General features: G+C 38.4%; 1 protein-coding gene across 5 annotated transcripts in view; it reads right to left on the bottom strand.

Annotated features, from left to right (window-relative positions):
- Cdh8 (cadherin 8) overlaps positions 1-17079 on the bottom strand; it is a 378431-nt gene that overhangs the window by 356080 nt on the left and 5272 nt on the right. For all 5 annotated transcript variants that reach the window (XM_052728105.1, XM_052728106.1, XM_052728108.1 and 2 more), the window contains exon 2: positions 6332-6782. In XM_052728105.1, the coding sequence (XP_052584065.1) occupies positions 6332-6583 (252 nt within the window). In that variant the 5' untranslated portion in view covers positions 6584-6782. The remainder of the gene's footprint in view (positions 1-6331; positions 6783-17079) is intronic.

Raw genomic sequence — 17079 nt, 5'->3', positions numbered from 1 at the left:
TGGCTCTGTCTGAGTAGGCAGAAGCTTTACAGAACTGACAGTGAATTGTTCTTGCAAGGCCAAAGATACAATTTGGCTGTGACTGCGTTGCCCAGTGCTCTTAACATGCAAAGGCCTGGCAAAAATAATGGCATGTCAAGTGCAATTTTCCTACCGGCCGTTGACACCGTAAGCTGTAATATAGTGTAATTACTTGGCATCGCATGTCCTTCATACTAAGTACCACCCAAACGATTGCCAAGTTACAGGGAAGAGGGAAGGTTAGAAGGTCAAATTTAAAGAGAGAAAATGAGTCAGTGCCTTGGAGGAAGAGGATTATAAATAGACTAGGCATCACCAGTGAGAGAATTACATCCAAATAAGGAAGGCATCAGAAGCCCAGGTAGGAGGAAAACAGGGGGCAAGCAGACACAGCAGAGGAGTTTATGTAAGAGAGAGATTCAGGATAGAATAATGCTGACCACCTGGACAGCCAGCTACCTTTGTCCAAAAATAAAGCAATGTGAGAAAAGGAGAGTCACAGGGGCCACAGAACAAGGGCTGAAACAACACGGGCTGAAAACCGAAACACAGTTATATATTCTTGTTCTGTGGACATCTGTACCTAAAGCATTTGTGACTGAGTATATTTCCCAACTACTTGAGGAGTGTCGAGCCGGACTAAAAAACTGATAGTTCTTCCAGAGATACTTGCTAGTCTCTTCACCTTGGTATAAAGACCCCTCGTTTTAAATCTCTGCTTTACAGTGCAATAATAAAATGAAAGCACACACACACACACACACACACACACACACACACACACACACACACACACACAATTCATATATTTTAGTGAAGTGTAGCACTTCACACCTGTGATCCTGTACTTGGGTAGCTGAAGGCAACTGCTGTGCATTCAAGACCGAAGCTACACATAGTAACAAACCAAGCGATAGTGTGCCCAACACGATTATATGAGAGACTAGGAAGCCAAGAATGGAGACTCTGTGAATGATGAGTAAAACTGGTAAACTTCTAAAAGAGGCTCTAGAGAACTCTCTTGTCCCATTTGGCCTGTCAGACATAGGAGTCTGTATCCTGAAAATGACCCTCACTAGAATCCTTTCTGGTACCCTGTTCTCATACTTCCAGTGTCTGTTTTTTTTGTCAACCATGTAGGTTGTGTGAGTTTAGAGCATTCCCACTGAAGAATGTAGTCTTTACATCGTCTCTGATCCATACATAATTTTGGGTATGCCATGTCAGGGATGCATTATCATTTTGTCTTGTGTCCTTTTCCACATGGTGAATGTGTCTCATCTCACAGGTTATTTCTTGGGAACATGTCATGTACCTACAGACTAGGATAGCATGCTTTGTTTACTCCCACACAACCACATACCTTCACTTCAGAGTACTTTCCTCAATTAGATATGGCATTTATTCACATAATTAATTTTATCAGTCCCCTCTTGATACAGATCTGTGTTTGTTCAGTGCTGAGACTCCACTGACAATGGAATACTTCACAGATGTACCAAATGCAGATGTCCAACGTACAGTTATGGTCTCTCTCTATTCACTGCCTCTCTTGCTACAGAAGCCACTCAAGATGGAATCAATCTATCTATCAGAAAGTATGCATGCACAATTTACCACAAGGACATTGTTTTTGTCTCAGTTGCAAACTTGATCAAAAACCACTGTGGGATTTCTCCCTTTCCTTCCTACCATCAGACAATATAAGATTATTTTGGCTAAGAGTCCCATGAGCTGTTATGTTCTCTGTCAGAATTTTCATAAAAACTCAGTGCTGGGAGTGGGAAATGACATGGAGCATTCAGTATTTATGAGTTTATGAACAGGTTAGTTGTATGTAACCTTCTTCCACAGAAAACTAGGAAGAGGAGTGGAGTCCACTAGGGCGGTATTTGTCTTTCTGGAATTCTGAAAGATCATATCTAGTCTACTTTGAACCAAAAGCACAGACAAAAGTGTAAAATATGTTACACTTGCCACTGGTGAGAGACCCAGGCTCCACAGAGATGATCCCCAAAACTCTTTGAAAAAGAACTCTTTTAGAAGTAGACATTTCATCTTCTCTACCTCTAAAGAGACATCAAAATCAATACATATAAGCAGTTGTTGAACTCCCCATCTGGCATAACTATCCAAAAGAGAAAACAGAAGCATTGTATTGAACACTTTATTGAAAAATGTCATTTGTATTAAGTCTAATTGAGCTGACATGACTTCTCCGAACTCCTTCATTGTTTAGGTAGAATGTCCATACATGAATTCATATGAAATTTCTTTGCCTGTTTCATATTAGGCAGCCACTGCTCTTGACTCCTGGGATTTGGGATATGGAACAATGAACACAAATGAACCAATTAAAAATCTACATTCCGGAAGCAGAACAATTGTAAACATAGTGCAGAATATGTTAGATGATGATTTTACAGGAATGAAGAACTTACAGCACAGACAAAGAACAGGAAATAGTGGGGGAGGAGGAAGTATATATCTGACAAAATGTACAGAGATGGGCTCTTGAAAAACAGCTTCTACTTTCTTCTATTTTAATGAGAAATACAAAGACTCATGTTGTTTCTGACCAGGGAAATATTCTATCATCTTTCTCTATGCCCATAACTTTGTATCAGGTGTATCCAACTTGCAGCCTATAGGGACTACTCACACATAGGGCCATGTTTATCTATGAATGTGGTAAATCATAAAATTGTACACTTACATAAAATACTCTAATATGTTTTTATAATTCAACATGAAATTCTTGAGTGAGAACTTTGTACATGACAATATGGAGTAAGTATCAAATAGTTGGATACCCTCTGATTAAATAAAGTAATCCCCTTCCTATTCTACACTGGCTCAATGGACTGAGAACCAGGAGCCCTTACTCAATCACCCCTATTCTGATCCTAATAAACCTAGAGTAGGGAGCAACTTTTGGCTCCATGGTCTTGTGCCCACCCAGAAAGAGAGTTATCAGGGTTTTGTTGTTGCAGTTGTTTTGTCTAAGATATCTACTACAACTGTTCACAAAACACACAAACTTAAGAACCCAATTATAATTATAATTACTACATGACAAATATTATACAGTTAACATTTGGCTCACTTTTAAATACCTGTGTTTGCACAATCCTCAAAAAGCTTAAATAATTTTTCTAGGCTTAACACCCAGAAAATGACAAAATCAATGTTTAAAGCTCTGGAGTCTATCTCTAATGCTTAGGTCCTTCCTCCACACCCAGCTGCCACCAATATGTAAAAGCAGCCCTTGGATAATACAAAGGTGTATGTGCAATCCCACAGAACCAAGTGCTCAAAAGCTGGCTCTGCTCTTGAGCTTGAACTCAGCCTACTAGGTCTGAGGCCCCCAACATAGCGACTGGCAGGAGGGCTTTTTAAAGAGCAGGTATGCTCATAGGTAACTAATGCTTCTCAGCTGGTTCCTGGGGAGAAGCTCTGCAGTGAAGTGGTTTAAAGAGTCAAATGTAGAAGACTGTGCATAAAGATAAAACATCATAAAACACCAGTGAGAGCCCCGAGCCCAGATGTGGATCAGCCCTGCACTCAGCCTGACACTTAATCTAAAGCAGTCACCTAAAAAGCTTTTCAGCTTTACGAAAGTCCACAATACTAAAAATTAAGGCTGTCATATTTTAGGAGCAATTTGATTAAAAGGGAAATACATGTGATTGAAAATATTTGCAGCAAAATTCCAAAAAAAATAATGTAATTGTGATTTAACAATTGTTTTGGGAAGTGGCCATCATGTAGAACAGGCAGGAGAACTAATTCACATGCAGTGTCTGTTACTGAGAGACTCAAAAGCATGTTGGCTATTTCAAACTCCTGAGGTTCACTGGGATTTCTGTCATTCAAAGAAGCAAGACACCTCAAGCATTTGTAAATCACACAGGAATCCTGAACGTCTGGCTGTTTGACTCTGTCACTTGTACTTCATTTTAGAAATGGAGGTGGAATCAGCTCTCAGATTCTAAATTTAAAAAAAAAAACTGGTTTAATTACTTTTTCTATTCAGATAAAAATGGAGTGCTCTTCTGGGTGCAATATATTCAGTTATTTATATTATGCAGGACACGTCTTAATTGATATACCGTCATAACAAGGTAGCTATGAGGAGCAGGGAGGAATCATCCATCCATTAACTACATATGCATGTAACTCCAGAATTTTATATGGGCTGAAAATTGCTTGCCTGAGAGCTGGTTAAAGAGAATTTGAATATAGAGAAGAGGGAATGCATAGACTTTGTATCCTGTACTCAAAACTCAAGTGCAAATTATAAACTCCAGGTGCTTAGTTACTGAAATATAATATGATATGATGGTTGAAATTATGATCTTGGGAATTGCCACCAAGATTTAATCTCATATAGAACATTTACTTGTTCCATATTCATAATTTGGTTTATTAATTTATCTAAGCCTCAGTTTTTGCATTTATAGAAATGATAAAGCTAATCAGGAAGTCTGTATTGAGAAAGAGTAGGGCCAGATGCAATTTGGAATTCAGAACTCCCATTTTTAGAAGCATATTAAAGCATATAAACTATAGAGTAAGTAACAACCTCAGCAGGGTCCAGGGCAGCACCCTGTAATCAACTACATTAACATTTCTCCAGTGAAGTATGGGAACAGCCATTGGAATGGGATACATTATGACTATAAATAGCCTCAACTTACTTTTGCTACTGGAGTTTATATATAAAAAAAAACTTTCATGGATTTTTTTTTTCATTTTGGTTTAAGAAAAAGGGATCATAAATCTGTTTTAGTGCACATATTTTATATGTGTTTGTGCACAGACATGAATACATAGACACACATATGTGCCTATGCATTCATATGTGCCAACAAAGTAGTTTTATAACAGCAATTAATTCATAGTTAACACTCAGTATTTACCAGAATATGAATTATTGGAAGACAAAGACTAGGAGGATAGTCCCAAGTGCCTGTACCCAGTGCCTGGTACCTAGGTAGGACTCCAGGAAGCCCAGTGAATAACACATGATATCTCCACACCTCCTCCATCACAAACAAGAATAAACATTTAAAGCACCTGAGAAGAGAAACAAACCTCCAGGAGGCTCTATAGTTAGGCAAGGCGACAGAGCAGAGCAAAGGAACCAAAAGTGCCTAGTGAGACACAGGAGTTAAGTCTCCAAGATCTGTGTTTTGAGCCCTGCTACGTCCCTTTTAAGTCACTGAGTTTGGGAAAGTTATAACATGTGATTCATTTCTCACTCTTGTTTATCAGGAACATAATCCGTTGTTGGGTGCATTGTTAGAAACCTCTTTTTTTTTTTAACTTTTCCTTTTTGAGACTTGGTTGTCTTGTACCCTAGTAGTAGAGGATGGCCTTAAATTCCTAATCTTCCCTCCAAAAGGGCTTATCATTTTGTACCACCACACCTGGTTTACATGACACCATGGATCAAACCCAGGGCTTCTTATGTGCAGTGCTAGGAAAGAATTGCTACCAACTGTGCAATAACATCAACCCATCCCCAGAATTCAGACTATGACAATAGTGAATGTCAAAATGAGCAAACACTTACAAATGATTCTGAGGAGTGAGGATGTTCATATCTTTGAAGTACTGTAATACAATTTTGGAAAACTAGGAGCCAGTGTCTACCTGAGGAACTTTTGATATAACAAAACAAATGTAAACCCAGTGTAACATACAGGCAAACACAGGTACACACTACTAAACTAAAGTTTTCCTTCTGTGTATTTGACTGCATTTGGCAACGACAGAAATGATGTCCTGTGAAGTGAGCACCAAGCCCTGCCCAGCACTTTTGTTACAAATACTGCTTTGTTCTTCCTAAGGACTGAAACAGCAATCAATAAAATAAAATGAAAAATTTACCTGTAAATTGAGATATATAACCTTAAAATAGAAGACAGCTTTGGTGATAGGAATTCAAACTGGACAAAAATGCCTTACAACTTCTTAGTGCTAGATCCAAATACCAGAATCTAGAGAAAGGTTTGACAAAAGAGGTCTCACATAAGTAAGAAAGCACTCTGCTTGTTTATGCATTATCCAAGTAGACTGACGTCTCTGCCAACGGTGGTAGTGATATGGAAAGTAACATTTCCTAAAGGAATGTTTTAAACTGTGGGATTATTCATACTTCTAAAGAAACCAACAGGTTAGCTCACTAACCATCTGGTCTAAAGGATTTACAGTTAAGTGTTATGAAAAACTGTGTGGAGCCTGAAATGAAACATTTAAAGCCCAGGAACAGACCCTGAAATGAGAGCTTAAAAATGAGGCTTACCCGGCCAACGAGAATCGGTTCAGGTCCAGAAAATTCTTCCAGGACAAACATTTGATTCCAAACCCAGCCTCTTTTGGAGCGGTTCAAAATCCGCAGTTCTTCACTCTGCCTGCTTAGTTCCAAGGGGGATCCAGTGGTTAAAGCGTAAGCTTGATTCATCGGAGCCATGTACACACAAGTGGGGAGGGTAATCCATAATATTATTAATGGAGTCCAGAGGTCCACGAGCGTCTCAGTTAGCCTTTCTGGCATGGTCCCACCAGTTAAGCAAATCAGCGCGAAAATGAGACAATTATTATTTTTGCCTCGGGTCTGAAGCCATCCAATTCATCACGTAGTGTGGAGCGGTTACTTACAGCTCTGCCACGTGTTCAGAGAACCAGGAAACAGACATGTCTAAGCAGCTTTTCAAAGACCACGATCCAATGGCTTTCCTTTTCATTGAAATTTCCTGCACAGACAAGAGGGAGGAAAGATGAGGCTCCACAGAAACTGGTGTTAAGACAGACAAACCAGGACTTTTCAAAGGCACGTTAAAGTGAACATTTAATAGCCAGGCTGTGGTGGTGCAGCCTTTAATCCCAGCACTCAGGAGGCAGAGCCAGGAGGATCTCTGTGAGTTCGAGGCCAGCCTGGTCTACAGAGGGAGATCCAGCACAGGCACCAAAACTACAAAGAGAAACCCTGTCTCAAAAAAAAAAAAAAAAAAAAAATGAACAGATAATGAGCACTTCCCAAACTCTTGAGTACAGAAAGTGGACTCCAGGAACCAGAATGAGTAGGCTAGCAAACTTGTGTATATGTAAGCATCATTTAGATTTTAGCATTCATTCCAGACCATGTCACTTGGCAAAAACTGCTTTAAATAACAAAGTGATGATCTTAAGAGATAAAATCCCCTTCTTTCTCTGGTTGTCACTACCTCCTCATGTCGTGATCCTCCCAGCTCCTCCATCCTCCTACCAGCTCCTGTCTTACTTTCTCCGCAATGCTACTTGGGGTGTGTATCAACTACAACCCTCTCCCTCCTCTTTGTGTTCATCTCTATCAACTTGTTCAAAGAACGCTGTACTTCATTTTAAAGAAACTGGCCCTTAATAAGTAAACACAATACTTTTAAGTTACACACACACACACACACACACACACACACACACACACCACACACACACACACACACACACACACACACACAAATCGACATGGGCATGAAGATAGGAAGGGATTCTTCCCAGCTTTCATAGCCATGACTACCAGTTCCAGTTAGGAAGTTCTCAATGAATGCAAGCTGCTAATAAGGAAGGAGTAACATTAGAGTTCTTCCAGAAGGAATTCTCTAATGTCCAGCATGGATGCTATGAGAGCAGCAGTGCCACAGCTCCCAAGCTAAATGTACCATTGAATGGGAGACTTCAATGATGAAAAGCTCTTTTGGGAATGAAATATGGTAAAATTACAATTTTCAATAGAAGGAATTCAGAAAGGGAGAGGATAAGAAAAAAAATCCTTATTACCTGAGGTGTCAAATACATTTTTTGCTTACCTTCAGCATAACAAAATGTGTTTCTTCCCACTCAAAAAAATTATTTTTAAAAAAATGATGTTCACTGCAGATCCCTGAGAAAAGCCTGACTGAATTAGATTAAGTGGAAAAATAATTCCTGGGGACACTATCCGGTACAGTTTGGCTCAGGGAATTCATAATAGGGTAGAGAACCTTTCACCTCTAGGTCCCTGGTTCCATTCTGACTCAGAATGAGAAAGCAAGGACATTATTAACATTGGTTGGGCTGGCGAGTGGCCTTATTGGAGCCAGCTGAAAGGTGCAGACATTCTGTCGCAAACAGCATGGTTTCTGAGCTAACTAGTTGGCCTATGGAATGATCTTCCTTGTCACCCTTTGCGTGGGCTCAACCCAACACTGGGACTTACACATGAAAAGGACTCAACCCTGATGAATGCACAGGGCACCAATGCTAGTAGCAGCTATTTAGGTGATAGAGAAATTTCAATATAAGATCAACCCAGAGGAGACACTCCAAAAACAACCTCTCCTGTGCTTAAAATTGCTGTACCATTAGGGAGGAAGAGTCTTTCCCCAAGTTAAGATATTCTTCTAGGCCGGGCGGTGGTGGCGCACGCCTTTAATCCCAGCACTCGGAAGGCAGAGCCAGGCGGATCTCTGTGAGTCCGAGGCCAGCCTGGGCTACCAAGTGAGTCCCAGGAAAGGCGCAAAGCTACACAGAGAAACCCTGTCTCGAAAAACAAAAAACAAACAAACAAACAAACAAAAAAAAAGATATTCTTCTATCTCAGGGCATTGAGACTTCAGAAATGGTCATTTAAACCCAAAAGAACACCATTAAAGATTTCTAAACTCTATTATGCCAGCTGTCTGTCTTCATTTACTTAAAAGGCACTTGCAAGAAGTGCAGAACATGCCATGCTCCCTCTTAGATATATAGTGGGGAGTTATGCTGAAATAGTGTTAGGGTACACTGGACAACATGTTCTAGAGGCTGATAGATCTGGGCTTCAATTCTAGATTACCCCATTTATTACCACTGTCTGATGGACAGAATACTGAGCTTGCCTGAACTTCAGACTTCTCATCTGTAAAACAGCAACACAATGACCCCTAATTTACAGAGCTCTCGTGTTTATGGCTCAGAACTAACACATAAAAAGAGCAGCCAAAACATGGGAAGTACTCTCAATATTGTAAGAGAAGTGGTTACTTGAGTCACACTCTAGGGGTAGTGGTAGGAAAGACAAACAATTAAAGATGGAGACTTTATGAATTCCTCAGTATGGGTAGACAAGAAGTGGTGGCAGCAACGGAAGAGTCTCTAAGGTGATATGATAGACTTAGGACAAAGATGATGATGACCAGGGTCGGATGGAGGAAAGATAAAGGTGAGAATGATGAGGATGGATGTCATGTTGCTAAGGACAGGGAACTGAAGGTAATGTTGGATTTGGGGAGAACAGAACAGAAGCAGGATGGAGACCTGAGGGAAGGAGAATGGAAGTGATTCTCAAAATGTCAAGGAAGATTAAAAGTGACACTGGTGAGGATGAAGGTGATGCTGGTGAATGTAGAATGGAAGGTGGATGGAGATGATGCTGATGAGGGAAGGATGGAGGTGATATGAAGAAAAGAAAGGATGGAGGTGATGCTGGGGAGTGAAGAAAGGATTGGGGGTGGCCGGGGAGGCCTAGAAAGGAGAGAGATGGAGGGGACGCTGAGGAGGGATGGATGGGCTAACTTTCTACTCATGGCACCTCAATCTAAACCCTTCTCAAGGAAAAGAAACATTTTCTTCTCTAAACATAGTCTGCTCCATTACAAGCTGGACCTGAATGATCAAAAGCCATATGTGATGCTCTCCTGTGGCGTGAGATCCACAGGTACAGAAGCGGGCTGTGAGAACAATTTCGAGTGTTGACTTGTTTGGAGTTTGAACTCTAGACCTCACACTTCCTGTCTCTGCACCTGTTTATTAATGAATCACAACAGCCAGAAGAACAGGGGTGACAACAGTTTGGACCCAGCAGGTTTGTTCTGAGGACCAAAGCAGTTAGGATAAGCTTACACGCTCTGGTCTTTTCAGTCAGACTGCACAATCTGCAAAAAATAGTGTGAATGATGTTGAAATAAGAAAGTTAATCCTGATTTAAATCCACACCAGATAGTTCCTGCCCAGAAACTGCTCAATGACATTCAGAATGGAATGTGACCTGTCAGAGACCTTTGCCTGAGACTGACAAACTCAGATGAAAAGCCATCACACACCCCTACACATTTTAAATATTGCCATAGCTTCATTAATTAGAACAAATATATAATAGCAGAAAGCTTTATAGTCAAAATTGTATTCATTATCATAAAAAATGTAAAACTTTGCAGCTTGTATTGCTGTGCAAAACTGAGTAAGGGGGGATCATTAAACATCTTGGTTAAGGAAACCCTTCAGTAAAGACAGCAGCATTATTTGAACCTGGGTTGCATAATTCTAAAATTCTCTTTCTTAAAATGGCTCCTCCTTTCAGATAAATTTTTGATGCACATACACTATTTGTCAGACAGAGGAGATAGAACAGCAAGTAGGTCAGAGATTCTACCTTCATGAAGCAAAGAGTGCAGCTGGCAAAAATGAGGAAAAGCACAATTTGCACAGTTACTACTTCTTGAGAAGTAGAATCTTTGGAGTGCTAGAGGTATAAACACGTAGCACAACACTTAACTTGATAATGTTCAAGAAAGCTTTCTGGAGCCAGATATGGAGGCACAGGTCTTTGATCCCAGCATTCAGGAGGCAGAGGCAAGCTGATCTCTATGAGTTCGAGGCCAGCCTGGTCTACAAAGCAAGTTCAAGGACAATCAGGACTGTTACATGAAAAAAACCTGTGTGGAAATTAACAAACAAACAAACAAGCAAAAAAAAAAACACAAAAGAAAGAAAAGAAGGAATGGAGGGAGGGAGGGAAAGAGGGAGGGAGAAACAAGTTTCCTGGAAGAGGTGTTATCTATGCTATTTATTAATAAGTGTTAAAGAGGAGTCCCGTGTAAAGGGCATTTGAGTTAAACAATGTAAACAAGACAACCAAAGCTATCCAAGGACTTTTGAATAATTCAGCATCTAAAGTCATCTCAGATTACTACTTACAATATCAGCTTGTCAATAGGTGTTACTCAACAAATTTATACTGGTCATAGTCCCTACAACATCCTTCAGATAGTTTACCACCTGCCCTATAGGCTCTGTGGAGAGGTTGTGTTGGATTTCTGCAAGGGGTTTGTGCAATAAATATGTATGATATCTAATAGGAAGAAGGCGCAACTTCTCAATTTTCAAAAGGAAGGGAAATATAATTTGTCTGATGCCCATGAATGGCTGGCAGAACTCTGGAGAAAATCAATCCATTCAGTGGACACCTTTCATCCACGTCATTTATTCTCTCAACACTGCATAGAACTTCTAGGGACTTAAACATTCTGGTACAGTCTAGTCGTTCTTTTTTTTCCCCAAAATTTTTGAATTACCTATATTAGTATATTTTAATGAAATTGACTAGCTTTTTATTCATTTAAAATAGAAATTCAACCTGGACGTGGTGGCATACGTCATTCATCCCAACACTCAGGAAACAGGCAGACAGATCCCAGTGGATCTAAACCCAGCCCAATATGCATTGCATAGAGAGTTCAGAAAAGGCTCCATAGTAAGACCCTCTCTTAAAAATAGAGGGTGGGGCCGCACAGTGGTGGCGCATGCCTGTAATCCCAGCACTCAGGAGGCAGAGCCAGGCAGATCTTTGTGAGTTCAAGGCCAGCCTGGTCTACAGAACAAGATCCAGGACAGGCACCAAAACTACACAGAGAAACCCTGTCTCGAAAAACCAAAATAAATAAATAAATAAACAAACAAATAAATAAATAAATGGGTGGGTGGATAGATAGGTAGGTAGATGATAGGTAGATAGATAGATACATACACACATACATACATACATACATACATACATACATACATACATACATACATACGTACAGAGATGAATATAAAACCTAATATTACAACCAGGAGGTAGTGGCTCACGTCTTTATTACCAAAACAAAACAAAACAAAACATAAAAGAACCCAAGTACAACAACAACAACAAAGCAACAAAAGCAAAAAATCCACTTATTATCATTTCTTCCAGAAAGGGACATAGCTGATAAATTATATTATTGGTCAAAATTTAGAAAAACTGGATAATATTAAATATAGAGACTACACACAAACACACACACATACACACCATATCTACACTTTGATATAACACTCTGATGTAAGTATCATTATTAATTTGCAATTTTCATTTCCATTGTAGAGATAAGCAAAAGGAACAGAGATTTGCATTTTTAAATGTTTTGTTTTCACTAAAACTAGGCATTCTCAAGTCCTAAGATCATCTGTTATTATTATTATTATTATTATTGAAATGAAAGACCTGAAATAGTGAGAGGTAAGCTGGAAAAATTTAAGTAATGCCTGCTCTTGCTTAAAAAAAAAAGAAAAGAAAATAAAAGAAAGGAAGAAAGAAAAAAAGAAAAGTAAGTCCAGAACTTCTTCTACTATTTTCTGACTGTCATGGTATTCTGACCACTTTCACAGCTTCCAATGTCGTCACTAAGCAACTCTCACAATAACTAAAAATGTAACCACCAGCTCCGTTAAGCCCAGGAAAGAGTCAGTTCTAGAATCCCCCTCTTGGGACTGTCTCTAACTTTAATCAGCGTAAGAGTTATCTAGACTTCTACAGCTTCTGATCTTGGTGAGCTCAGATGAGTCCCGAGGCTCTGCATTTCCAACAATCTCCTCTGCAATGTGGATGCTGCTGTATGAGGACCCCACATAGAGAAGTATGGTATTTGAAACAAAGAGCAACCTTGCTCATAGTTCTTGGAATTAGATGAAGAATGCAGTGACCTGAAAATAGTCACTTCTGTTACTTTTGGGTCATTTAATACCATTTACATATTTGGTTACCATCTCTCTCGCTTATGGTAATACATACCTACACCTGACTTTGGGAAATAGAGCTAGGAAAGATGAACTTTTTTGTTTATGATGGCTGAATAGTCTTCCTGAATTCCATACTCACACTTATTTTACATGACACTGAAGTAACTGGGAAGCTAACTGTTGTGCTCACACACACATCCATGCAATGAACCAATAATGAGCATCTACTAGGAAGGAAATGTGATTGTAAAGACTGAGATCTATAATCTCTATCTGCTTGCATCTCTGCCATGAGATGAACTGCTATTGTCCTTAGATCAGAGAACAGTTTTATAGGTATTCCTGGGATGCAACAAAATGTTAGGTCACTGTTATCAGAATTAATAAGTATTTTAAATCATAGCTAAATAGACAAACTTCTTAGAAAAAAAGGTAAGGTTATAAAGATTGAGTTAAAAATCAATTTGCTTTTATATTTTCCAACCACAGTGTGTATGCCAGCTGAGCAACCCAATTCATTATAATGCTGCTGCCTCAATCCCAAATAGCACTATGAAGATATTTTAATCTCCCTGGAATTTTTACAGGTTGAAAAGTTTTTAAAATTCCCCCAGAAGGAGATATCATCTTATAGACAAAAGTCCAGCAATCTGACTTTAATTCATATTCACAGTTTAAAAGTAGCTCTAATTATAGCCAGATGTAAGTCTGAGGGTCTCAACATTTTTAAGACAAATGTGCTCAATTCTCAGATATATTAGCATTATTAAAATCATTATGTCATTGATTTTGTAAACAATATAAATTAAAGTCTCAAATAAGGAGCCATTCACCAATGGTGACGTTTACAATAAAATCAGTCACTTAAAGATTCAATTCGGCAGACTATTGTGGCTGACAGGAAATTATGCTTTTATTATCCATTGGGCTCAGTGGTCACAATATTTTATGGAAGCAAAAGTGACATACAGGACTGAAGAGTTTCTATTAAAAATGTTTCTGACCTTGAATTTAGAGCCATTAGCAGCTTGCTTCAAAACAGGTAAATGCACACTGAATGCAAAATGATATTTCAGGATCATGGGGACATGATTTAATGTGTGGTCCAGCACAATTCAGCAAGCTCTGGGTGACTAAAGCTGAACATGTCTGAACAGTTTTTGGATTTTGGGAAGGAAAGGCCCTTTTGTGTTTTCAATTAAAATAATGGAAGAAATTCACTTCCCCAAAGTGTTCAGAACTCCTAACCAAATTGCTTTGGTATAAAAGGATTCAATAATTCTTCCTGTACACAAATAAATCTATTTGCCAATGTGTTTGTTAATCCCTGTGGTCAGCCACAATCCTTCTGCTCCAAAGACTTCGGCACCATATCATAACTGATATTTTTATGTTTACATCATATCATGTTGTTTGCTTTTCTTACTATCTAGAAAAGCATTTGCCAATTTCATGTTTTACTGTAACTGACAGACTATTTTTTTTTCTCCCTGAAGCTTTTATCTTCATTAAGTTCTGTAATTTCTGGTTACCTTCATATACATAAGTAAGCAAATGCTTTCCCCTTTTGCAAAATGAATGCAGTGTATTATTCACATAGAAGTTTTCTGCTTGTTGTACATCTATTTCTGAATGGGTTAATGAAGACTGTGACAAAGATAATAAAGTCAAAATGAAGCCATTTCTCAAATGATACGGAGTCAGATTTGTACTTCTAGTAAATTCTCAGCATCATGTTTAGTTAGGCTATTAAGAATGAATCTATTCTATTGGAATTTCTTAAGGCATAACTGTATTAATCATCAATAGCTAAGTGTATTTCCAGCATCTCTCCTGTCTGTTACACGTACAGGCACTTCTCCAGTATGACCTAAATCTTTCCTTCTTTTGTTGCCTTAAAGCAGAATGTTCAGGATTTTCTGTGAGGAGAACTAATGTGTGGAAAATGACTGCTATTGGCTCTTTAAGTCACAGTGGCCAATCAGAGCATATCTTATTCTTAATACTTGGTTGGGTAGTACAGATATGAAAGCTCCGAGAGAGTCAATCAAAAGTGGCCTGAGTATCAATTCTATCATTCATAAGTTGAGTGCCCAGGGCAAGTTTACCTCAATACAGTAGATTAGGAATAAATGCTCCATCTCATGTTACTTACCTTAAAATATTAAAGGGAACACTTTTAAAGGTGTATACTACTTGGTATTGGTAGCAATTGTGGTTATAATTGTTTTGAGTGGTTAGTAAGACTGCCAAACTCTTTTAACCTACTGTATTCTCAATCTCTTGCTGTACAAGAATACATGGAGAAAATTTCAATGTCTATGTCATAGAGTAACTTTGTCCCACTCTTATCTTTAAATGGTACAAGTAGGATGCAGCAGCAACATTTTATAAACAGCTCTGCCTACCCACTAGTAACATAGAATCCATGCAATAGCTTCAGAGCTTTTACAAGGCATTTGAAGAGCTGCACTTTCACTCTTTTGGCCACTTGGTTTTTCCTGTCTTTGAGGTTCACAGAGCCCTTCTTTTTCCACTCTTGTTTTCTGCTGAGAGAGTAAAACGCAAATATAGCATATAACATGTTCAAGCTATCCACTTTCAATCAAATTGTAACCACTAATTTAAAAATATGGCTTGCAACTTCTCTTCCAAGAGAGAAATCCCACTGCTTTTCACAATCACTTGAATTTTTGTGTGGATGGTGAAAGTAGGAAGTCTGCACTAAGCTGAAATGATATTAAAGTGATATGTTTGTGCAAGAAACACAGCAAGGAAACATTAGCAAGGGCATGCTAATTAAACTTTGGGTTATGGTAGTATTCTGTTGCAAAAGCAATTGATAATTTGTTTCTAATACATTTAAGGAACTTTAGTTTTACCAATGATGAAAGCCTGTCACTTCTGAAATGGGTAAATGGTTAAAGTCAGCTATGTCCTGTAACCAAGGCTATAGAGTATGCTATGCTAAAACTGAAATGCAGCCAAGTGTCCCAGTAACAAGTCAAGATTCCACCAATTAGGTTACACTGAGTAGCAACCAGCCTTACAAGTGTGCCTCACTGTCATTCTGCGTTCCAAAGACTTTACAGCTTAAAATCCACCCACTGGCACTGTTCCTCAAGTTATGGACACAGATGATGGATAGGTAGACAGATACAGGGGTGGAAAACAATAATTTGACAAAACTAATATTGGGTTATCACCCCAAATATAGTGCATGAGCAACGCGTGAATAGCTTACAGGGATTCAAAACTCAGTGTACTGTGCTCAGCTGCAATATTTTAATGATATTGGAAAGTATGAAAAAGACAAGTATATTTTACTTTGTTAACCAAAATAAGTAGGTTTTTTCTAATTTTAAATATAGAAATATTGGACACAAAGTTAAATTCTATTTGTTAAGCTCTGACAGCAATAGATGAATAAAGGAATGATTATCTCCTTGTAAATTTTATGACAGGTTTGGGAAAATTGATTTCTTATGCAAAAAAAGAATTATCTCCTTATGATATTTATATCACTCTCCCCATCTACTTATTTTGTGTCATTTATGTCACACGAAGAATGAAACAGTCTTCCTTTATGCATTATTCTACCTAGAAAGAAGGTAGGGTAAGCATTATTCTAAATGTTAATAGGATGCAAATATATATGACCCTTTTACTCAACGCTATTTGACAAATGTTCAAGGATACTCAATTTAATGTTTCATTTAAATATATTCAATTTGCTAAGCATATTTCATAGGCCTCAAATGATAATAAATATTTCTATGGAAGAAGTCTTTCATGGCATATCTTTCCCTTGTGCATGTATACAAGGACTAGGTATCTTACCAGTTTAAATTAAGATTGAGGGTTATAAAATTGTTTTCTCAGACACTAAGACTATAATTCATATAGTGTTGAAGTGAACATTAACACATTGAATATTCTGTATAAATGTAATAAAAACCTGAGAGGAGGAGGGGTGATAGAGAGGGAGGGAGAGAAAAAATAATGAATATGAATGAATATGTAGGGTAGAATAAAAGACTAAGAGAAAGAGATTCCTCCTTTCTCTTTTACATTCCCTCAGAGGTATTCAAAGTGCAGACCCTGATTGCCCACACAGTGACTGGACAATTAGAATATTTTCTCTAATGAAATATAATTATGTGTGCTATACAGTTTAATAGCATCTTGTGATGTAGACCTAATTTTGGATAGATTTTCAGTTTTAGCACACTG

This window comes from Peromyscus californicus, unplaced genomic scaffold (assembly GCF_007827085.1).
Source record: "Peromyscus californicus insignis strain IS unplaced genomic scaffold, ASM782708v3 Scaffold_8__1_contigs__length_139910024, whole genome shotgun sequence".
Lineage (NCBI taxonomy): Eukaryota > Metazoa > Chordata > Mammalia > Rodentia > Cricetidae > Peromyscus > Peromyscus californicus.
Note: the sequence above shows the minus strand (reverse complement) of the source record. Positions and strands in the feature narration are given on the sequence as shown.